General features: G+C 54.2%; 1 protein-coding gene across 8 annotated transcripts; it reads left to right on the top strand.

The window, feature by feature from the left end:
- The first annotated feature begins 214 nt into the window (after positions 1-214).
- On the top strand, positions 215-23,731 carry CDIP1 (cell death inducing p53 target 1). Of its 8 annotated transcripts, none has more exons than XM_054842951.1 (7): positions 306-347; positions 681-753; positions 19,379-19,485; positions 20,061-20,159; positions 20,757-20,903; positions 21,270-21,534; positions 22,219-23,731. In XM_054842951.1, exons 4-7 carry the CDS (start codon positions 20,075-20,077, stop codon positions 22,328-22,330), a joined length of 609 nt encoding a protein of 202 aa, XP_054698926.1. In that variant the 5' UTR covers positions 306-347; positions 681-753; positions 19,379-19,485; positions 20,061-20,074; the 3' UTR covers positions 22,331-23,731. The 8 variants fall into 8 exon arrangements, with proteins under 8 accessions (XP_054698921.1, XP_054698926.1, XP_054698923.1 ...); XM_054842948.1 differs by lacking the exon at positions 306-347 and adding an exon at positions 17,918-18,161 and having other exon boundaries at positions 495-753; XM_054842952.1 differs by lacking the exon at positions 306-347 and adding an exon at positions 1,668-1,784 and having other exon boundaries at positions 495-753.
- The last annotated feature ends 165 nt before the right edge of the window (positions 23,732-23,896 follow it).

Below are 23,896 nucleotides of genomic sequence, written 5' to 3'. Positions count from 1 at the left end.
CGCCCTCGGCGGTGCCGAAGGCCATGTCCGCCAGCCTGACGGCGACGCTGCCGCTGCCTTTGCCCCCCCCACAGGGGCGCCCCTGGCCGGGGCCGCTGGCGGGGGTCCGGGGCTGAGGTCACAGGGGACGTTACCCGGAGATGGCCGCGGGGCTCTGCCCCGGCCCCTTCCCTGGAGCAGCCCGGCGGGGGGAAGCAAGCCCCGGCCTGGCGGGGGATGCAGGGCCCGGCCCCCGGCCCCCGGCTGGGAGAGCGAGGCCCAGGCCCGCCCCGCCGCCGCCCCGCCCGCCCCGCCTCGCCCCGCCCCGCCCCGGAGCCGGCAGGTGCCGGAGCCGCCGCCGGGAGCCGGTAGGTGCCTCCCAAGGAGGCCGAGGCGGGGGTCGGGTGCAGGGCCCCGCTGGGCCCCGGGGAACGGGGCGGGGGGGGACGGCGAGGGAGGCGGCGGCGGCGGCGGGGAAGGAGGCCGGCCGGCCGGCAGGAAGGCCCAGCGGGGCCGGTATTCCCCCCAGCCCCGGCCAGGCCGCGGCGGCCTCCTGGAGGCGTGGGGACACCGAGCACGGGGGGCGGGGGGGGGGGGGGGGGGAACCAGGAGAAGTGCAGCACCACCCGCTGATGATCGGAAAAAGAGGGATGAAAATAAATCCCCGGTTCACTGCTTGAGGTAGGATCTCGCTTCTCCAGGCAGAGGGAAGGTCTCTGCGCTCTGCCGTGGCTGGAGCGTTTGCTGCGGAGCCAGGCGTCCCGGGGAGGAGAGGTATGGATAGATGGTAATATGGGCCGGGGAGAGGGGCAGGCAGCCCTGGTCTCGGACTGGTCTTTAACGCAGACCGGAGCGGGCGCAAAGTGCCGCAGGGTGCTACTAAAATCTTACAAAGCTTCGGCTTTGTACCCTCAGCAATGCAGGGAAGGGTTGGGACGGGAGGATCGGGATGTGCTGGAGGGCTGGAGCAGCGGGCGCGGGATGAAATTTAATCGGATGGAAAGCGAGGTCGTGTACTTGGGAAAAGACTTTCCAATGTAAGGTGAGCGCTTCAGCCCGACCGAGGTCGTGCCAGCTTGCGGAGAGGACGGCTGGGAGCTGCCAGCAGGGCACAGCTGTGAGAAGAGCAAATACGATCCGTTACCCAAACGGATCCCCGGAAGAGGAGGGAGCCAGGCCTAGGTAGAAGTGTGTGTGTTTCCAGTCATCCCTGCTCCGGAGAGATGAGCTTGGGCTGGAACTGCCTGTTCAGAGATTGGGAGTGAGGAGCCGAAACAAGCCCAGATCTCTTGACGAGCAGGAAGAGGAATTGTGATGATGGGGATGATGTCCATCAGCACATTGGCAGCGTGAACCCTGTGAAATGAGGAGAGCTCATTCAGCTAATGAGTAGCACGGCACGACAACAAATACCAATGAATAAATGTTAACGGGAGGCTGGGAGGTTTTTAGCCATTAGAGTGGTGAGATCTTGGTTCTGCCTCCCAAGAGGACTGGAGAGGCAGAAGGGCAGGAGCTGTGGAGGCAGCGTTCAGTTGCTTTATGAAAAGCACAGGGGGTTGTGCTTGCTGCTTAACGGAGGGACGGGGTTTGGGACCCCAGGAAGTGCTCCAGGGCCGTGCCAGGGAGCGGGAACAGGCAGGCTGGGAAGGACACTGCCATGCCAGCATCCTCTGGATCGTCCGCAGGAGTCACGCTCAAGGTTAAACTCCTCCGAGTCCTGGCAAGTGTAGGGGTGTCCCCCTTGCCCAAGGCGTCACTGCAGAAGTTGTTCAGAGATGGTCTCCATGCACCACTGAGAACTGGTAAGGGGGTACTGGTGGTTGTCACGTTCCAGGCTGAACCTAAAATATCAGGCGGTAGCCTGGGTCAGGCACAATGATTTTAAGTAGTAATGTTTTAAATGATAATTATAGTAGTTTGGGGCTGTATGTAAAACTTGCTGAGAAACACTTTGTGAATATGCAAGATACCTCCTGTTTGTTCCCTTTCAACCAATGTGCTTGAAATGGGGCTTTCATTTCCGCAGGGGCCCTTCTGCTTTCCAGAGTGTGTGACCCGAGCAGGTAGTAGGGGAAACTAGAGTGAGTATCGTGTAGCATAATATATAACCATAGTATGTCATTCATTCATTTTTAGGAACTAAACAAATGGGTCGGTGTGGAAAGCCCAGGCTGAAAACTTCCCTTTCCCACAGGCTTCTAAATATTGTAGTGATGTCTGTGCGTCCCAGGACATCCCTGGAAGCGTTTAGCCATGTGCCTGTTCTCCTCTCCTTAGGTGTTGTGCGAGGAAGGAATTCCTGCTTGGAGGCAACGACTGGGAACTGATACGAGGCTGTCTAGTGGTGTGGCTTGAGCACAGACGGGGATGAGGCTGTAACAAGGGCAGGGTGATGGAGCAACGTCCCCAGATGTCCCCTGAGCAATGCCAAGGGGAGCAAACACGCTCGGTCTTCCCCAGCTGCTGTTGTACGGGTGGTGGGGCTGCAGTGGCTGTGTCTGCTCAGGGCTCCAGTCCGGGAGGTGCCGGGAGAGGGGATGTGCGTGTTCATGTGCTGAGCACTGAAAGAGCTTGCCACAGGTGTGACTGGAGCAGGTAACAGAGAGGGAGCTTCTCTTTCAGAACCTAAGCCCTTCCTAAGAAGATGGAAGACTCTGCTGAGTTTCTTGTCTTCCCTCAACAGGTCTGGCACCTGAAATTCAGTTCTGAAATTCAGTTCTGAAATTCAGTTCCGCGTGTTTCTGTTCTGACTGGAGCTCTGTCTCAGCTGCTGTTATGAAAGGAGGGAGGGTGTCTCCGTCAGTGCTTTGTTTTGGTTTATGAGCGTGTTTTTGAAGCTCACTTCCTAATCAGCCATGCTTTCTGTGTGTGGGAAATCACGCAGTGATGCAAAGCGTGGCGACTGCTTTCCTTGTGGCTGAAGCACAACTGGCAGATGTGCTCTGGGAGCGCGGCTAATGCACTCCTGCAGGTCCTTCAGCCAGGGGCCAGCCTGGAGCCTGTCCACAACGCCCTGTACGTGTTTCAGGCAGTTTTGGGTCCCTGGCACAGTGTTACCATCTGCAGAAGTGTTCCCGTTGCCAGTGTTAGTAACGTAGCGAGAGAAGGGATGAAAGTAACTTTATCATGCAAAAAATTATCTTTCTTTCCCCTTCAGATGTCAGTTTAGCAGATAAATACTTGTATTTAAAGGATGTGGTTGATGCAGAGATCTTCCAGTATGATGAGTGGTTTTGGCAGGAGATACGCGGACTTCTAGTATCTGCACTGATCCAAGACCAGTTTTTTTGCTGTTTGTGGTACCATTGTAAAGCCCTACATTTGATTTCTTAGAATTGCTTTAATCAGGAGAGAATATCCTAGATTGAAACAAGCTAAGTTTTTTTTAAACTCTTTTTAATAGTGTTTGTTGTAGGGCCTGCGACGGGGCTGTGCTTCACTTTTGCGTGTATTGCCACGGCTCTGTACGTGTGCTGAATGTACCGTCAGTACTGTAACAGTTTTTCTGTGTGCAGGCTCACATTTACTCAGCTTTGCACAAAGCAGAGGAAAAGTGCCAGGTGAGACAAGGAGGAAACAGTATTCGAGTAATATGGAGGTTAAAATAATAATGAAGGCAGCAGGACTGAACATCAGACTGCGATGAGGTGTTCTTCCAGACTGATCTGTGCAAAGCTGCTGAAAACAGAGAGGATGGGAGAGCTGGAAAACAAGTAGATGCTGATACGCCTCATGGTCCTTTGCAGCGGTCTGTGATGTTCTAAAAGGAAAGATTTTAATTGTACAATAGTCCTCCCTTCTCCCCGATACAGTACAAGTGATGGTTCGTAGCGGGAACTTCAGTTGTTCTGCAGATCATTGGAGGTTTTGGGTCGGTTTTGCTTCCAGGACCTAATTTTGCAACTGTTATGCAGGCAAAGTGCTCTAGCCTGAAACTGATTGACCCTCCTAAAGATTTCAGAGCAAGGCATACAAGTTCACAAACACAGAGGTGGGTGCACCTTTTTTTCCTCAGAAAACACATGATGAGCAACTTCTGCCTTGGGATGTGATACTCACTTTGTTGTTTTCCTGTTGTTCCCGATCAGCGCTCGGTATCCATCTCGCAACTGGAGAGAAGCAGTGCGATTTCCATAAGCAGTGTCGGATCTTTGCATGCTCTGCAAAGGACACATCTCCTCCTCTGGTCAAAGGGAACACAATTAGAACAGATGCTGTAGGAAGCCACAATCCATTTTCTCAACAGCACAAAGTCTCTGAGGCAGGGGGAGCGCAGTTTTTACTTCTGGCATGAAACGCTCAGGGAAACTCTTGGCTGCTGTTACAGTTTTGCTTTGGGCTCATTCATTCAGAGCTGCCTGGTGGCTGCGATCTAAAATTTGTTGTATTTGTGGTGGTGAAAAAGGGCTGTTTTGAGAGCCTAAGGAGTATGGCCAGCCTGTGTTGGTCCCTGATTTGAGTAGAGGATGGAGGTAGGAAGGAAGCTGCTTCATGCCACACATTTCCTCTGTGAGGCCTCACTTTAGTGCAACTTTCTTTAATCTGAACTCTTTAGAGTAAGAAAATAGAAGAAACGACCCTAAAAGATGGCGATGTAATTAGCATTTTAGGAATTGTGAAAAGCAGCTGCCCGCCGCATGTGTTCAACTTTGTACCTCTTAGCATGATGAAACCTGAGATGATCAGAGAATGAAGAAGTGAGCTGGGGCTTTCCATGCAAATTAAGTAATATATTTCTCTATTACCTATTGTAATTAGTAACGTAACTCTGCATTAGTAATAGTTGTGTTTCCTTTACCTCCTTTATACATAAAAAAATGGAATAATACCCAGTTCTCTTATAGATGAAGAGAATTTAAGATAAAGCATTTGTGCTGAGATGGTGGTCCCTCTGCCCTAACCAGTGTGCAGGTAGAAATTCCCTGTTGTGTATGTCCCTGAACCTTCTTTGGTACCCAATCTCTGCATTTAGAAAGAAAATCTCTACGTTGCCCTAGCAGGCTGGCTACCTATTAACAGTTCTGGAAGATACTGTTTTGGAAGGAGCGCTCTAGCTTTAATTTTACACACTTACTGTTTCGTCTTGCATTCCATCTTACAATCATAAATTCCATCCATCACATCTTACCATGGTACCTGCACATCCCATGCTCTAGCTAGATCTCATCTCTATTTACTCGTTGCATTGTGTGGTCGCAGAGAAAAAGATTTTTACTTACAACTGGAACCACACCTTTGCAGATTTAAAAAGGAAAAGCACAGAGGCTTGCTCTCTCTAGCTGTTGGGCTGTGGGTGTAGACACCATACGCTTCCCTCCTCACTCCAGATCTCAGCCAGTATTGTTTTTGTGAGCACTGATGTCCCAAAATGGTATCTACTGCATGTATCTTTACAAAGGAAGCCCACACTTACGTCATTTCACAATTGACTCTTTTACCAAGACAAGATATGGTGGCTGAGGCGCGGTTACACGTGAGTACGTGTTACCTGCCAGAGTCTGGGGACGGCAGGCGCGGTCAGCAGGGATGGACTCGGAGGGTCTTCCCATTTCTTACCTTTGCATCTTTAATCTGTCAGCACCTCACAGTGCAAGATAAAATGAATTGGAGGGTTTTTTCCCCCAACGTGTTTCGAAGCACAGTTACTTGATTGAAAAGGTACAGCCCCCTCCCTAGTTTGTGATGGTTAGCCGAGGAATTGTATTAAAAATAAGCCCTCATTGCTCAGAAATCCCTTGTGCTTCCTCCTAGAGCCTCACAGCTGGAGAGCAGGTATAATCTTTTAGATTATGGGTGAGTGAATAAGATTACTGTCCCAGGGAGAATTATTGTAAAATTGATTTCATTTAGGTCACAGAACAAAGATTGTCACGTGGGAAGACTTGAGCAAAACATAACCGTAGCCTGGCCTTCCTGGGGGCTAGACAGGCAGCGCTGAGGCTTGCAGCGAAATGGGAGCGCTCATCTTCTGCTCGGCCGTTCGCAGAGAGTCGTAGGAAACCCATCCAAATCGTGCTTTATCCTCCTGCCCTTCCAGTGTGGGTAAGGGAAACGGCTCCCCACTCTCTGCTAATGGCATCCCTGAAATGGCCTGCGCTTTCCCTGCTGGAAAGCATTTGTCCAGCTTGTAAGTCTTTGTGATATAGGGATGCTAATGCTGTAGCGGAACAAATAAAGGCAAAGATTGGGGAATAAACGGGGAGCAGCTTGTGTCCCTACAGCTGTGCGTGGCCAAGCAGGGCTTGTGTCGAGAGGCTGGGGCCAGGAAGCACCACCAACTTTGCCTGATTCAGCCAGAGCTAAATTTGCCTCCCACGAGCAGAGGGAGGGTCGACTGCTTTTTATGGCAGTACCATGTGTTTTCAGAGCTTTTAAAAATAAAGATTGGCTAATGTGTTCTGGGTTGACTTGTTCTGGGTCTTGGAGACATGAACGGTTGTTCTCCATGTTTTCTTTCCTTCCCTTTTGGGTTGTTTTGTTGTGGTGGTGGTGGTTTTTTTTTTTTTCCTTTTCAAATGGCCGTGACTCAGCCCTTCCCTGCTGCTCTCTGAGTTTCCTGGCTTCTGAATAGGCTATTGTTGGGACAGTGGTTCCTGACAGACAGGAACAAGGGGAGTGTTGTGTTGTGTTGGTTTGGTTTGGTTTTTTTTTTTTCTCACTGGCCTGTCTTGATGTTCTGCTTCACTCTGATTTTTTTCCTTGTTCCTGAATTACTGAATCATCCTAAATTGTTGGATGCCATCTGGGGTGTCTTCTTGCCCTTGTACCAAAGGAGCCGTCTCAGGCATGATCCAGGCTGTGATCCTTGCACAGCACCAGCTTTTCTTTTGCAGCACGCTGACGGTGGCACTCCTAAGAGTATGGAGGGTTATCCTGGTACAGCTATGTCTATTGTAACGCTTTAAAACCCCTTGATTTTAAGGGACAGTGCTTGGCTCTCCAGTGATCTGCCTTGCAAGGGGCAGACCCAGGTGAGGACCACTTCTTCGTGCCATGTCCATATGACACAGGTGACATGGTGACTCTCACTGCAGAGCTGAGAGGCAGCGCTCTCCGGTTCAAACGGCAAAGCGTGACTTTGGATGCATGCTGCCTCGGTGCATACTTTCACAAGTAAGGGGAAATATGAAGTAGGATTTAAAAACAATGAAAAAAAGATTTCTGATTGCTTAATTAGTTATTGCTCCCCCACGGATGGCAGAGGCTGGAAATCTGGAGGATGCTCTCTCTGAAATGCTTCGTGATGCAGTTACACAGCTTCTTAACACGGAGGGATTTTTAATTTCTTCTGAACTTTATTCCTCTGAAGTGTGGGCTGGGAAAAGTCACCTTCCAGTGGCAGGTAGCACACCTCAGGCCAGGCGTGCTGGCTATGAGATACACAGTTGGGAGTGAACGTGGTGTCTAATACTAAACAATCTTTGCTGGGTTTTAGTTTTATTAAAAGCACAGCTCTTTCTGTCAAGACACAGTTCTATGGGAGGGGGAAGTAGCCTGAGCTGTTGTATATTTTGCCTTGAAAACACAGTTGGCTTTTTAAAAAAACCAGAGGCACTCTATGTTTTCTCAAAGTCTGTGGTTACCAAGAGAAATTTCTCAGACAAAAGTACTAGAGGACTCAAAACACAAGGGTAGTGTTCTTCTCTAGCATCCCTCCACGTTTTTGGATATGCTGTATTGTTGTTAAGCCAACCAAGATAAAAGCTTTTCTGTGCAAGGAGGCTTTGAGAACATTCACTGCCAGATTAAATTAGCCTTTCTGAGAATAAATTAGTCGTTGTGATGCAGGCAGCCCTGCTCACTGCAGCTGTAAAATCCACTCATGCTGGTACCCACAGCAGATAACTTAAATGATAGATGTGGTATCTGTGTTCAGGGTAGTGCTGTTAGCTTGAGATTAGATTTCTGGCTGGTGATGAATGAAAATCAGTCCGTTGAATGTTATTGATTCTTTCTCCAAATAAGTAGCAGGCCACCCTTTTGCGAGAGGCAAAGGAACCCCTGGGGTTCAGCGCAGCATCGTTTTGGGAGGAAACCATGGGCCAAAGCCAACACTACCTCTGCTGCGGCGACTCTCCAACCGGGGATGCTTTTGTGGTCCTCGAGGGTCCCAGTCACCCAATGCATGGCAGGAGGGGTGCGTTGGAGCCTTGCGTCGGAGTGGGGGACAAAGACTAGAACACGGAGTGGAGGAGAGCAGTCACGGAGGGATTTCCATGCTGCTGCTGACTCCTTTGGGCTTGTGTTTTTAACTGACCGCTGGATTAATAGCTGCGCGCTGCCCTTTTCTCAAAGGCATGTTCAGTTTGTCTTCCAGTTAACTTAGCGCCTTTATTCTGCTTTATGGTACATAAGGAAGTGCTCGCAGGAGGTGTAGGTGTGTGCCGAAGGCTCAATTTGCTCTTACCACCTGCTGACCATTCAGCTCCTCCAAAATCTTAACGTAGTCTTTGAGCAAGAGAGTGGAGCTGGGACTAGAGACTGTTTCCATTGCTGTCAAAAAAATCAGATCTTCTCCTGGGCTTGTAGCTCATCCACAGAGATGTCATCTGGAGCATATTTGCATGTTGGGAGTGGAGGTTCCCCCAAAGTTCATGGCTTCAAGCTACAGGTGTTGTTATTTTTGCCACACTCAGGCTTTTGGACTCCCTCTTGGGAGTGGCAGTTCAGGATGCTCCACGGTGGGAGCTCAGTTTTGAGCTGGCTGCTGGGCTATCCCGGTGAGAGAGAAGACAGTTCCCAGCTTATTTAGTGCTGTAGCTGTGGGAGCTGCCCCGTCTTCATCAGGCTTGGGACAGGATTTCAGTCCTGAATCCTCCAGAGCAGCTGAGCTGTTTACCTGCCCTGAGGCATCTTGGTCTTATGCACTTGAATTTTCACCAGTCTCTTCCCGTGCCATGAGAGCAGTGACCCAGCCTTAGGACTGTTCGAAACCCGCTGACCGGCAACGCTTTTAATTTAACAGTAAAGCAGCGAGGTGTTGCCTTGACAGAGGCAGAGCAAAGGGTTTAGAAAAGCTTACAACAGGGACTTGAGGAGGTACGTTGCTGCGTGTTAGGGATGCTTTGAATCCAGCTGCTGTGTCTAGGTTTTCAGCGAGAGGTCTTCTGCTTGCTTTGTCCGCGGTTCTGGAGTCCGTGCAGCTTGTATCCAGGTGATGTCCCACGCATGCCAAAACTAGGATGGTGCCTGGAGCTGCGGCCTGGAGAGGTATAACGACATCATCTCTCTTCCTTCACCCATGTTTTTCAAAAGGAATAGAGTTTTGCATGCCCGATTGCAGATCTTGCTGAACTTGGCTAGCTGATTTGTATCTTGGTCACTGTTCTTGTCAGTTCTGCTTACATTTAAGTGAGCCAGGCTAACGATGTGGCTTTGCATGTCTTCCTCGTCTCCCCTGGCAGGACTGTCGCGCGTTGCCTCCGAGCGAGCAGCAGTGGCAAATTAGGCTCATGGGGAAGCAGCTTTTGGCGTGATCTGAGGGACAGATATGTAGCAGCTTGTTACGTGGCTTTGTTCAGCAGATAGCAACAGAGTTTTGGGGAAGGGGTTACAAAGGAGTTGGCAGGAACTTGGTGCTGCAAACTGAAACCAAAGTCACGAAATGCTTTGGGGTAAAAGTGACTTCCCTGGCCTGGGAAGTCAGTGCAGACTAGTCAAGTCTGGCTGGAACTGGAGGGAGAAACAGGACGGGCAGGAGCTGCGTGCAACGCAGGGGTGCATCCGCGTCCCAGTGCTCCCTCTGAGGCACCGCGGTGCTGCTGGAGATGACCCAGCACTGGGCACACTCAGCGGCTGTTGATCAACTGGGACATGGTCATCTGTCTTTGAGCACCCCAGACGAGCTGGGCTCGGGAGCAGGGGAGGTGCAGGGTACCCTCCTTCTGTCAAACTGCCATGGGACGAGCGAGCCCCATGCGAGCAGGGCCCCGGGCCACCCCGAGAGAGGTCCTGGTCGGGAAATGGGAAGGTCTGGTCACGCCGTGGGAGCAAGAAGGTGAATGTGATAACATGAGTGGCCTCAGCACGGAAGAGGTCCTCCAGTGCACGTCTCTGGATGTGCATGGGTCCTCCTTCTTGGCAGTTGAACTCGGGTGAGATCTCAGACCTTACACACACTCCTGCTTAACCCCAAACCACGCTTCTTTGCAAAGAGTGAGCCATGGCCTTAAATAAAATTGAGTGACATAGAGCACTTCTCACGAGTCCTCAGGAAAAAAAAAAAGCGCAAGGTGACACTGTACCTGTTAAATCTAGATGTCAGCAGCTTCTCTGGTGCCAAGACAAGGGTATCTGTGAGGATAGAAAATGCAAATGTTGTTGGAGACTGGAGTCGGTCCTACACCAAGCTGGTGCTATGCCTCTGATAAGAAAACATCAGTACCGTGACATGTTTTGTACATCACTTGGAAGGGAAACGGATCTGGAATCACCACCAATGTATTCAAAATTATTTCATTGTGCTGCAAAATCTGCAAGGGAATTCTGAATAGGCTCTTGGGCTCTGATTAATTCTGAAACTGAAATGCGGCTACATCTCCACAAAAGTGCTGATCCTCTATGACTCTAATTTCCTCCTCCCTTGGAGCTTACTGTGTTATTTAATGGAAGTCACACATCTAATCAGTTTGATTCAGCAATGATGTAGCTATATTATTTGACTTTCAAAAAATTCTATAGAATGAGGCAGTAATGAAAAAATGGGGTGCATAAAGGAATAAAACATTTTCAGTATAGTTTTGGGAAGGAAATCTCTACAACCCTGAGTTATACTGTGAGACGTAGTGGGGTAGTCATCCTGTATTCATCTTTTCTCTGCAAGAGCTGGGAGGTGCCACTGAAACGGGCAGGCGGCAGACTGCGACAGCAGGAGACACTTTTTCGTGTAGGTAATGCAGAGCAGAAGTTGCCACGGCCGTCTGTGGCAGAGCTCTGCAAGCTGGTGGGATATAAAAGAATTAGGGTGCTCCATGGAGAAACTCCAGGCTGCCTAGTCTCTGAAACCCTGAGTGTGGGGAGCGGGAGGGATGACAGGGGGGTCATTCTGCCTTCGCTTGCTTCCTAACTCGTCCTTAAGCATCTGTTAGGGGCTGCCATCAGAGGTGAGCTGCGGAGCTGTGATTGTCTTTAATGCAAGGGACTGCGGAGCTTCTGCCCGATCTCTGGGACTTCTGCTTGCTGTGAAGCTTCTTGAGCTGGGCTTTTTTGTTTGTTTGTTTGTTTAAATGAACAACTAGTCTTGTGGCACAGTTGAGTTTGGTGTTATGTTAAAACACTAGTATTGGAGTAGGTTTTGGTTTTAGTTGTTCTAGATTATTGCAGGTTATGTTAGTAACATTATTAACCAGATATCAAATGGGTGATGTAATGCAGTATTTATCCTCTCAGGGGAAAAAAATAAGTAGATGCACAGGACTCTGGGCAACAGCTGCTGCTATCGCTGGGTGCTTTCCCATGGATGTTATCGAGTGTTAGTTTGGGCTGTTTGTGAACTTCACTGAAAGTCTCACGGAAAAGCTCTCTGGTTCTCCAGAGGTTTGGCTTGCGGCACCCTCCTTTTCTCATCTCAGTCCCTCTGGAGCAGATTGCTAAGGTGCAGAGGAACTCAGGTTTGTCTTTAATGTTTCTTTTAAATCACATCTTTGCCTCCATGGGAACACCTGGTGCGTGCTCTGTGCTTGCTCCGTGTTCAGAAAACTGTCTTTTGGGGGCTGAGTTCAGCTGCGCTGGTGGTCCAGAGTGCTCTGAGCCTTCCCCGGTGCCCCTAAGCGTGTAAGGGCTGGGGTTCAGCGTTGAAGTGTGGGGTAATGGCCTCTCCTCACTGGTAGCTCACAGGCTCCCTTGCAGCCCCTCTTGGCTCTTGTTGGATGTCACCGCCAGCACGGTGAGCTCTGCAGACCTGTGATGCTTCCTGCAGCTGTGTGCTGCAGCTTGGGAGCCCACGGCAGAGAGCAAAGAGCTACCCCAGTTCCTTCTCTTCATTTTGGCTGGTTTTTCTTTAAATGTTCAGGTTAACCAGGTCCTCGCAATGCTGTTTCTGCAGCCCTGGTGTGGAGAGCCAACAAGCACTTGGTCAGCCCATCTGGAGGCGAATAGCACTGGAGAGAATCCCAGAGGCAGCAGCAGGTCCTGACAAACGCTCCTCCCGCAAAATAACCCTTTGTGGGGCTTGCAGATAAACCATCCTTGTCTTAAGCAGGGGGATTTTGTGTCTGGTTTTCCTGATATCCATGCAGAGGAGCTGCACGAAGCAGTACTTTGAATCTCTGGCCGAGGACAGCTGAGCCCGGGCTGCGTCATGGAGATTATCTGATTGTGCTTTGGATTTAATACCCTGAGAAATCTTGCTTTGGACACAGCGCCTGGCTTCCAGTGAGGATCCTGCTCTTAGTTGATTTGCCTGCTGAGTTACAGTGGCACACAGAAGGTCAAACGACATGTCCGAGGTCTCAAGGTAAACGACTGCAACAAGTGCTCCTCCAGAGATACGCAGACTGTAGAGCAGAGCGGGGAGTTTTGGCTGTCTGACGTAGCTGGATTGAATGGTGAATAACCTTCTCCTCCAGCGGTCCTTTGTGTTAAAGGACTGCTTCTGTCCTGCTTTGCCAGCAGAGCTCTCTATCCCCGCACGGAAGGAAGAGCCTGACCCTCCTGGAAGTTGCAGTTTTCTGCAGCTGAAATCCGACCGCGGAAGCGTGGGAGAAATCCGCTGTTCTGCGAGCAGCCTGGCTGTTTCTGCATGGTGGGTTTGTGCTCCCTGGCAGCGGGGCTGGAGGCACAGGGCTTGTGCTTGGGGCAACGCAGCTGAGGTGCTCAGGAAAAGAACAGACGTTTCTGTTAGGCTTTAACTTGGGTTTCCATCTGCGCCTTGCGCGAGTGTGCTGTAGGCATGCGCCCTCTTGCTGCCTTGCCCAGGACCAGGATGATGAGTTGAGGAGGTGCTGCTAGGGTTAACAGCGGGGTAAAGGAGGGGGGGTACGTGCTGTCTGGTCAAGCATCGCCAGGGCATCCTCTTTCCAAAGCAGGCTGCAGTGCTGTCTGCTGTTTATTCCTTCCCTCCTGGCTCTGGGGAGATGCCGTGCAGGCTGGAGGCAGCAAACGCGCACGGGAAGAGACAAGGCTGAGCGGGAAGTTTGGCTCGCTCACAGGGAAAACCTCTTTTTTCTTTTTTTTTTTTTTTTTTCTTTTTTCTGTTCCATGTGAAAACCAAGCACTGATACTGCTTTTTCAGCAGGGATTTTTGCTGTCTTTCCTTTCAAGGTAAGAGCTGTCTGCTATGCATTGCGTGTGGTGCTTTCAGGAGCAGTGGGAGTCAAGCCACATCCCTGCGAGCCGTGTGCGAGCGGGCATGCGCGTGGAGAGGGCAGCATCCCCGACTTGCTCTGTGGCAGAGGTGTAACGCAGAGAACACACTGCAGAGCAGATCCAGGCTGGGCTTTGGAGATGCTGCTCCAAAATGCCACTGTGGAGGAGGGCAATTGTGATTGCCACAGTCAGGGTAGGGCTCTGTCCGCCTCTTACCTGAGCTGCTCGGTTCAGTCTCTTCCCGCTACCCCTAACGGCCTTTTAAAGGGGAACGGGCTTTCAGTCAAATGGCATTTTGCCACCACCTGCTCTGCCTTTTGTGCTCATACCTAGCATATTTGTCTGCTTTCCTAGTCTCGGTATTTCCCTGTTTCTGGAGCAGGTAGAAGCCGGTGGCACACAGGTAGCTTTCCTGGCACCAGGGAAGCTGGGGTGGTGTTGGCCACAGCGCTGTCCCTTTTTTAAAAGGAAAGAAAGCGGCTGGACACACCGAGGGAGCCCAGCTTCTTCGGAGCTCTCGACTTTGCTTTTAAAGGTGTATCCACAAAAACCTGGAAGCTGAACTTTGTGTCTGTTTGATGTGCAACGAAGCTGGAAGTGGTCATGTCCTTTTATTTACTCATTTAATTTTAGTGTGTCTTTTCCTCTTCTAAATATCAGAAGTTATTATTTTTGTGGAGGAAGAGCTCCAAAAATGTGCAGCAGCAGCAGCAGCTTTTGAAGTGCCAACATCACTGAACGTGGTTGAGTATGAACAAACCCTGCTTCTTGTCTCAGTGGCTGGAGCAACCGCTCACATAGGCAAAACAAAGCCGCAACACCGTGGGAATCGGGTTATCAAATGCAGGAGGAGCAAGGACAGCGCAGGCCGTGTTTCTGCTGGTGGGAGTGGATCTCAGCTGACTCAGAGCTGCACGGGGCCAGCGCTGCACCATCAGGGTTTGCACGTGAGACGTGCCAGCGATCTGCTACATCCTTCTCAGATTTGTTTCACCCTTGGTGATTTCATCCAGGAGAAAGCAGCCTGAAGCGCACACGGCTGCTGCCTGGGCAGAACGGCGTTAACAAACCAAATCTTTGGGTCTCCAAGTAGCACAGGAATTCTCTGGGGGGCTGTCCTTCTCGTGGCATTATCTATTCAATGCGTTGAGCTGGTGGGTGAGCTTTTATGGCATGTTGGCTTATATTCAGCTAGGACCTGTTGAGATATTACCTGGTCCCACTACATGCCATGCTTCAGCTGATTTTGATGACATACCTATTTGGAGAGCAGATTGGATGGGCAGCCCTTTCCTCTTGCCACGTTTGAATCCCAACCTGTTTCCGCAGTGAGCCTGTGTGATGTAGCAGGGGGAAATACAGCCAGCGTGGAACACTGGACCCTCAGCTCCTCTCATCGCCGCTGTAAGCAGCTGGGAGAGCTTCGTGGTCACCAGTTTTGGGTGTCTCAGTAATGGGAGCGGTGGGCTTTGGGGTATCAATCCCCAATTGACTAGCGCCAGGGTTGCTGAGCATGGGAAGGAGGCGGATCAGAAAGCCTTGTGTTTCTGTATGTAGGACCATGTGCTGCCCCACCAGCTCTTTGGCTGTGCTCGCTGCTGTGGAGAAACCTCAGACAGACCTCTTGGGGCTGGGAGTTACCCCTGGTCTGGGGGGATCCAGAGACCTGCTGTTCGTTCTTCTCCTCACCCAAAAGCTTCCTGAAATGAGATCCTGGGCCGATCAGGGAGCACAGAGCCAGCTGTAGGGGAGGGCACGTGGATCGAAGCCGTAGCTGGGGTAGCTCTGTCTTTGGGACTGCGAGGGAGTCGTGCTCTCCTGTTGTGTCTCTCACACTGCCGGGCCCCGGCAGGGCTAACAAACAGGAGCGGTGGGAATCTGGATCTTTTCTCTTTTGTTTTCTTTAGCAAAGCTCCAGCCTAGCCTGTGCGTAGGCTCCCATGCAGTTGTGGCTTAGTCCCTTGTGTCCACGCTGAGTCCAAGCCACCCATAAAGGCCACAGGCTCTGAGACGGTAGGGCAGGACAAGGGGTGACCGGGTGTGCTTATGCAGTCCTACGGCAGTGCCACAGGGCACCTGAAGCTTGCTGGAGCAGCGAGACCAGCCGCAGCTTGCTGTCCCATCCACGCTGCAGCAGCACGCGCCGGAGGGTGTGCCAGCACGGGCGACGCTTGCCATTGCCGCAGCCGAGTGCGGCTTCGGGATCTAGACTTGAGGGAGATAAGGGGCTTCACTGAAAACAGTGCAGAAATACGCCGCCAGAGCTCGGTGTGTTCAGCCTAGCAAAATAAAGTCTGACTCAGGGCAGGATGGCTGTTTGCAGCAAGCGGGGAGTGAAGGAACGCTGTTCAGGCTCAAGAACAGCTGGGTGTAATCTGGCTACAAATAAAGTAGAAACTGTGAGGTGCTCAGAGCAGTGGGGACCTGCAACAGGCTTCCAGCGGGAATAGCAGGAGCAGGATGGCCGACACACCGCTGGCACGTGAAGGGAAGTTTTGGGGTGTTGTCCCCAGAGAGGGAAGTATGGAAAGGCTGATCCAGTGGGTCCCCTCTGTCCTCTGATCCTTGTTCTGCTTGGTTTGTCACGCTGCCGGCCCATGGGGGCCCTTTGCTTGGCTCCTGCATTTAACAGGAGGGGTGTTTGGGATGGCTGAGCCATGGGTTCGTGTTCTGTAGGTAGTTTAAAGTAGAGGAACCAGTAAAAGCTGTACTCTCTTCTTCCAGTTGGGAACTAACCTGTATTTTTAGCTGGAAATAGTGTCTCCTCTGTCCATCCTTTTACTGGTAACCAGCTCCTTTTGAGTCTTATGATCTTGCAACGGGTCCTTGCTCCCAAAGGACCTGCACTAGACAGTGGTGACTCCATCAGATCTTGAACTTAAGCCCAGTAAACTTGGCCAAAATTATTTGTAAAGCTTTTATTTGTTCCCTAGGTGTTCAGCTGATCTATAAATGTGGTTATTCCAGTAAGCCCTAGCGTGGATGCAATTTCTGCAGTTTTTGGGAATGTTTCTTCCCACGTGAGAACAGCTAGTTTTGTCTAAGCTGTTTTCGTGACACAGAAATGTACTGGTGGCTCAGCTTTAATAAACCAGCATCGTTAACGTGGGGCAGCTTTGTAGTGTGCTGGCAGAACGGCTCATCGTGCTGGCGTGGGTGGCTGGAGATCCTGGGGCAAAGCGCAGCCGGCCAGGGGCATCCTCGCTGGGACGGGCACTCCAGGCCCTGCCTGCCATGAAGTGTCTGCTGTGAGCTGCCACGGGACGCCAAGTCCGTCTCTGTGGTGGTGCCACGGGCAGGAGAGGTCTTGTTTTCTCTTTTGCAAGACAGAGGGAGCAAAGTCAGTCAGCTTCACTGAAAACTAGTGGGTAAAACCACAAAGGACCAGCAGCAAGAGTCCTTGTTAGGTGCTTCTGGGGTTCCATGTTTTGATGCAAAATACTGCTGTGGTTTTGATGGAAAATACTGCTATGTTTTTGTTTAGCAGCTGGATCGTCCCAGCTCACCTGCCTGTGCCCAGATACCATCAACCTGTGCCAGCCCAGAAGGGCTCTCCCTGCGGGGCACGCTCCGGGCTCCCCGCCTGTGCCGGGTGGGTGCTGCTCAGGGACACCCTGCCTCTCTGCAGGGGTGCTGCTAGCTCACTCCTGAGAGCAAAGTTGCGTTTCTGTGCTGCCATGGGCGTACGAGGGGGAGGATCTGGGTTGCTTTGCTTTGGCCACGTTGCTTTTGAGAGGGGAATACTGGCAGAGTCATCCATGGCGGGGCGGTGAGTGATGTTCTAGGGTAGCTCCCAACCCAATGCGGAGGGGAAGCCTTGTGTCCTCCGGCTCCCCACAGAGCTCTGGCGGAAATGGGCTGGGGCAGGTTTTGTGCTTCTCACATTAAGATAAAAGAAATTGCAGGAGAAACAGCTTTTAAGACGCTTAAAAGCAACAGGCTTTCTTTTCCTCCTGGGAAGGGCACCCAGCCAACATCTTGCTCTTTATGGATCTCTCTTAATAAGGAGAATATTGCATTAAGAGTGACTTGAGTCTGCCAAGTGTGAGCAGAACAACTCTGCAGCCCCTGCAGCTTCCTTCATCCCAGTGCCCTCGTGGCTCTGAGCTCCATTGGCCCTCGCCCTCGCGGCTGCGTTTTCCTGCCGGCCAAGGTGGCAGGATTAATTGCTGGCTCAGTCTGGGGCCGTTGCTTCATCTGACGAGTGTTTCTAGAGCAGCTGGTGGAGCACGTGGCTGGGATTGCCTCTTGGTCTCCTCGTCTCCTGAGTTTTCTCATCAGCTGCTTTGATGACGGGGGGAGTAAGGCCAGGGCGTGCTGAAAGACGTTACGTTATGGGAAGGCAGCGTCTGAGCGGTAATGGGAGGAGATCTGTTACGTTAGAAAAGCCATGGGCTCAGCTGGCCTGCGAGGGCAGGGAAAGCTCCCTGGCAGGCCACTGTCCCCAGGTAAGGACTCGGGGATGCTCCGGTTGGGCTTGGCTCGTCCAGGAGCCCTGCAGGCATGGGGACAGGAAGGTCCGAGGCTCCTGGGGGGGGGGGGGTTGGCTCCTTTCAGAAGAATAAGTCCTCCTTTTCTTTACATCCCCAGTGATGCTAAAAAGAGCACGGCCCAATTTGTAATTTTGTAGGTCACTGAAGGAGAAGGAGGGCTCTGCAGTGCGCTGCACCTCGGGTGCTTTCCTCCTCTTGGAAGTGCTCTGTGCCACAGTAGCTCTGCTGTACCCGCTGCACGGCCGGCTCTCCTTCCCCTGCCTCTTAAGGAAGGAATTGGAGAGAAAAGCAGGAGGAAGATGACCGCCAGCCACCCTTGTGTTACACTTTGAAGCCATGTGCCTGCAACATACCACCTGAGACCTCTGGGGAGAAATATTGGTCAGTAAATATGGACGTCCTGGGGAGACCCTATGCCGGTCCCGGCTTTGCTCATCTCAGGGGGCGTCAGCATGCTGTTCGGTGATCAGCAATGGGTAACGGTGCTCCTCTGCAGCCTTCTGTCCTGATTATAGTTCCTGCCACCTTGCAGGAGGCTGCTGGGAGGCAGGGAGCCTGAGCTAAGAAAACAGGAGTGGAATAAGGCAAAGCCAGGGAGGTTGGGGAGGGATGGGTCTTCCTTCCAGCACTTGCCAAGGCCTTGGCTTCCCTTGGCCCAGCAGCCACAGATGGAGGGGGCTGTGCCCCACAGACACCTCTCCGCGCACACCTGCGATGCAGGCAGGGCTGGAGGCTTGTGCCGTGCCGTGGAGGTTGGCGTGCCCTGGGCGGGTTGCCCACTGCACGGCATTGGGGCCGGAGGGAGCCTCGCTACCTCTCCTCCCTAAGCACTGACCCAGCGGGGTGCTGCTCGGCTCGGCCCCGAGCTCGTGCCTCACCAGGGCTGCTGGGCCACCTCGCTGCCGTGCCCAGGGCCGGTAATGGGGCCGCAGCGCCTGCTCTGGCCACTTCTTTGGGTCCAGAGCCGCCCTGGTTGTGCCCGCGGGATTTTTGCAAGCTGGTTGTAGCCTGGGTGCGTTTGTCCTGCTGAGTCGGGGGCTGCTGGAGTGGGACCTGTGGGACTGGCTGAGAAAGCACCGTCCTCACGGGAGGCCGACCTGCCTCGAGGAGACCAGGAGACCGAGGAAACAGGACAAGCAGGGTCACATTTGCTCCTAGCTCTTTGGGGACAAAGGATTTGGGGGGTTCAGGTAGCTGTGCTCAGACCCTGAGGGGAGCTCCTAGTGCAGCTCCCTGGGCACTGACAGCAATGTCACCGTGTCCCATGCCTGATGGCAGCCTTCCCAAGCACCCAGTGCACAGCCTCTCATATGTATTTCCCAATTTAGTCACGTCCTATCAGATATAACTGAGCCAGAGTAAACAGGGAAATCAGGTTTCTTGACGTCGTTGCACTTCCTTGGCATTCAGAGTGTGTCGGTGGAGCTTTTCCACGTGCCGAGGACACATAGCCTCGTGCCGGCTATCGAGGGGGCGCACGTGGGGAAGTTCCTGCCCAGAGCTGCTCTCACCGTGCCTGCACCGTGCCTGCCAAGGCAGCACTGTCGCCGTGGCTCCTCTCCATTGCTGTAACTCGCTTGCTGGCTCTTTTCTCACAGATTCAGTGGGGTAAGCCGGCTTCCAAACCACGCTGCTCAGAAGAATTGTTTTTCTCAGCCTCTGAGCTCCTTGCTGCAAGGAAGAGGACAGGGAAGTTTTAATCCAGGTAAAATAATGTCTCCAGCTGTTAAAGGTGGTCTTACCTTAAGTCACTCCATGACAGTATTTAGGGATGCTCCCTGTAGGTTGATGTCCTCCGCCTCAGAGTTTGTGCTTCAGGCTCAGGGGGTCGTGCCCCTTGGGGTTCAGCGTTGCCTGTCACACTGCTGGGTGGAGTTGAGGGGCTGTGGGTGGCTTTTCCCCCCATCTTTGGTCCTGTAATGCTGCAGCTGAGGTGCTTGGCAGAGCAGCGCCTAGCCCAGTACTGCCCCAGCACGCGTGCAGTGCAGCCGAGAGCCGCACCGATGAGCTGGTGTTGCACCATGCACGGGTGTTGCAGAGGAAGCCACGGGAAGATGTTACACCTTGGATTCGCTGCCTGGGTTGAAGCCTGTCCAGCTTCAGGGCCACGGCCTTGTTTCTGCTGGGGGGGGGGGGGGGGGGCTGAGGCCGGTGCAGCAGTGGCACCAGTCCCGGACCCCTCCGTTACCTGCCCCTCCCTCCTTCCCCAAGCACCGCGCAGCTCTGGGCGGCTGTGCAGCCAAAGGCTGGCGTCTCTTCTGAAGGCTTCTGTCCTTGCAGGGCCACCCTGAGCCATGTCCAACGACCCTCCGCCACCCTACCCGGGCGGCCCCTCGGCACCACTGATAGAAGAGAAGCACGGCCCACCCCCTGCAGCAGGTACTGGGGGGGGGGGGGAGACCGGCTGCTCTGGGGTGTCGGGGTGACATTGCTGAGCAGGCAGGAGCCAAGCACGCGTGGTTTCCCTGGGAGCACCCTGGCCTCTCCTCCCAGCTCTGCCCTGCAGTGTGCAGTGCGCTGGGGAGGGTGGCGTGACGCCCGCCTCCATCTGTCACCCTCTGGGATGGCGGCAGGTCCTGGGGAAGGGCCAAGAGCAGAAAGCTCTGCCTGTGCAAAGCCTGGCTCTGCTCGCTGCTGTGGGGGATGTGGGGGGAATTTGGGCTTCTTGTGGCCCAGAGGATGAGGCTTGGGGTGCTCCAAGCAGCCCAGCACACATCTTGCTATGGTGGGCCATGAAGGTGCCCTGGAGAAAGTGCCTGCTGGGCACAGAGGCACCTCCCCATGTCCCAGCCCTATCCCTGCTGCGGTCACAGATTTCCCGCCCCCTCCACCCCCCGCCCCCCCTCCAACTTCCCTGGAGCTCCCTGCCCCCCCCCATGTTGTGTCCCCCTTCCCTGCTGGGGCCAGTCCCTCCCAGCCCACACGGCCACCACCTCCCCATCAGTTCTGCTACCTCCTGATTCTGTTTCCTTTCAGATGGTGTCACCCCTGTCGTGGGACAGCCCCAGGGGGTTCCCATTCCGCCTCCTGAATTTGGGCCACCCCCATACGAGCCGCCCTCGCAGCCAGGGTTTGTGCCCCCCCACATGCCCACAGACAGCACCGGGCCCTACATGCCGCCTGGTGAGTACCATGAGGGGCTGCGTGAAACAGGGCAGTGATGGGCAAGGACCACCCCCCAACCCCCCAATGCACGTGTGTCCTGGTGCTGTGGGCGGACACAGCCCCCCCCCCCCCCCCCCCGGGCTGTGGGGACACAAGGTGGGGGGGGTGGGGTGGGGTGGGGGGCGATACAGCCATTGGAGGTTGCAGCAAGGCTCCTCGGGGGGGGGGGGGTGTGTGCGCGCACAGTGCCTGCAGCAGGGTTGGCCCCAAGTCCATACCCAAAGTGGGGGGGTGGCAGCAGGGTGGGGGGGGGTCACCCAGCGAGGGTCTGGTCTCTCCTGCCACATACGAAAATGTTCATATGTGTGCATTTCTTGTTCCCAGGAGGTTATTACCCGCCCCCAGGCCCTCACCCCACCATGGGCTACTACCCTGCCCCCGGCCACTACCCCTCTCCTGGCGGCCATACAGCGACGGTGCTCGTCCCATCGGGGGCTGCCACCACCGTGACAGTGCTGCAGGGAGAGATCTTCCAGGGCGCCCCTGTGCAGACGGTGTGTCCCCACTGCCAGCAAGCCATCACCACCAAGATCACCTATGAGATTGGGCTCATGAGCTTCCTTCTGGGCTTCTTCTGCTGCTTTGTGGGGTAGGTGCTGCAAGCAGGGCTGGGGCCTCCCTGCTGCCAGCAGCCCTGCGGTGATGGTGGTTGCCCAACTCCGCTCCTGGTGGCCTTGGCCGAGCTGTTGGGCACAGCAGGGGCCTTGGCACCGAGGTGTTACTGGGGCAGCAGATGGGTCCCTGGGGTGACAGTGCCCAGAGACCTGGGCTTCTGCCGGAGAGGAGAAGGTGCCACCTCCAATGGCCTGTTGTAGAACCTGGCAGCAGAGCAGGAGCTGTCTGTCCCCTAGCCCAGACCCCACAGAGCCACCATCTTGCCTTGCTGCCAAGGACTGACAGCACAGAGGGCTGCAGGAGGGGATGGGGGCTTGTCCCAGCCCCCTGCCCCAGCAGTGGTGGCAGGTCAGGCCTCATGGTCCATGTGCGTCTCACCAGGCTGTCCCTTCCCTCCATGAGGTGCTGAGCCGCTCACTAATGCAGCGCTTCACCCTTGCAGTGGGAGCAGCAGCACAGCCCAAGGGGCAGGGAGCTTTGTGCTGCCCTTTGCAGCAGCAGCAGGGGATCATGGTTGGCTCCCAGGGACAAAGAGTCACCTCTCTTGCCCATACCCAGAGCGAACCCCACATGTCTGTTGTGTCCACCCCTCCCCCTGAGCCCACAGGCTGCCCCTGGGGCGCCCGAGCTCAGTGCTCTGCCTCTTCCTGTGCTCCAGGTGTGATCTCTGCTGCTGCCTGATCCCCTGCCTGTTTGATGACTTCAAGGATGTGACACACACGTGTCCCAACTGCAAGGCCTACATCTACACGTACAAGCGCATGTGCTAACAGCACCCCGGGAGCCTGAGCCGCTGGAATGACACTGGCCCCTCTCCTGCTGCTGTCCTAGTCTGCGTGTGCAACACTCCTTCGCTTAACCCTCCAGTGGTGTGTATGTCTGTGTCCCCGGCTCCCTCCCACTCAGAGCTGCCTCCACCTTCCCTGAGCTCTGGTCCTCGCTGTGAACAGTTGGATGGGCGACACTGGCACAGGTGCAGAGGGGAGGTGGGCCCAGGCCCCAGCTCCCATGTGTGGGGCTGCCCTGCAGCATGCAGGAGTGGTGCTGGGGGATTGCTCTGCACCCCCTTACGCTGCAGGGCACTAGCGAGGCCCCTCTCGCCTGGAGCAACCCAGGGAAGAGCAGCAGCTGCTGGGGGTGCCCACCCCTCCGTCCCCTGGCTGCAGGGACACGCTGCCCTACAGGGAGCTGCTGCAGGTGGGGAGCACCCGCCACCCAGGAGGGAAAGGGGGGGCCCGAGCAGCCCACAACACGCACAGGGGAGGTAGCACTGTCCCTGTGGCACTTTTAGGAAGGGGCCAGGTGGTGAGGGGACAGGGTAGTGCCACCCATGCCAGGTTTCAGGGTGGGTCACAGCCCTCTCCAGCCAGGTAGGCAAAGCCCCTTCCCAGGGAGAGGCAGGCAGAGCTGCCTTCAAGGCACGGTGTAGGGGGGACAGCAGCTGCCTTGCCCTGGGACTGCGCCCTTGATCAGCAGCTCCCTCCTGCCAGAGCAGCACTGTGGCCACAGCTGCTCCAGCTGCATGCACCTCCTCCCAGCCCCTGCTGTGGCTCTTTCAGGGAAGGAAAGCTGCCCCCAGCAGCCTCTCACCCACCTGGCAAACTGTTAGCAAAAAAGCATCCAGCACATCACTCCCTGCCCCAGCACTGTAGATTAGAGGAGTTTGTTACCAGGCCGCAGCTGGCTCGCAGCTCTGGAGCAGACCCTTGCCCGCCCGCTGCAGAGCCACGTCCCCACCCCGAGCCTGGCAGGGTCTGTGGGCACACACCCCACAGCACCCATCCTGCCCCCACCACAGCTGCACCCTGTGGGATTCCCTGTTGCATGTGGGTGTAGGGGTTTAATTTTAGCTCACTTGATAAAGGGCAGAAGGAAGGGGGGCACATGGGCAGTGACAGGAGCTGCCAGCAGCACTGTGATGGGCAAGAGGACCTGGGAGCCAGTTTTTGGCCTCTTTGTGGCTGTGCTGCCTCCTCCTCCCTCCACTGGCCCCCAGCCCTGGCAGCCAGGGCAGCTGGAGCTGCAGCCCCCCAGAGCAAAGCAGGGGTGGGGGGTGTCTCTCTGTACACAGGTCTGCAAACACAGCCTGGCCCGCACAGGCAGCTGCTGTTTGCTCAGAGATGGAACTGTGGCACTAGTCAGTGTTTTTATGTAAATAAATAACAGACCCTGAACTCATGTACATCTTTTCTTCTCCCCTGCTCCAAATCCACAGCAGGTCTGCCCCCAGGGGAGGCGAGGATGAGGAGGGATGGCATGGAAGAAGAGAAAAGCTCTTCCAATTCTGGGCTAGAGGAGAGCAGAGGGGCATCAATGTCCCCAAGCCCAGCAAAGCA

The sequence above is a fragment of the Grus americana genome, chromosome 15, assembly GCF_028858705.1.
Source record: "Grus americana isolate bGruAme1 chromosome 15, bGruAme1.mat, whole genome shotgun sequence".
Lineage (NCBI taxonomy): Eukaryota > Metazoa > Chordata > Aves > Gruiformes > Gruidae > Grus > Grus americana.
Note: the sequence above shows the minus strand (reverse complement) of the source record. Positions and strands in the feature narration are given on the sequence as shown.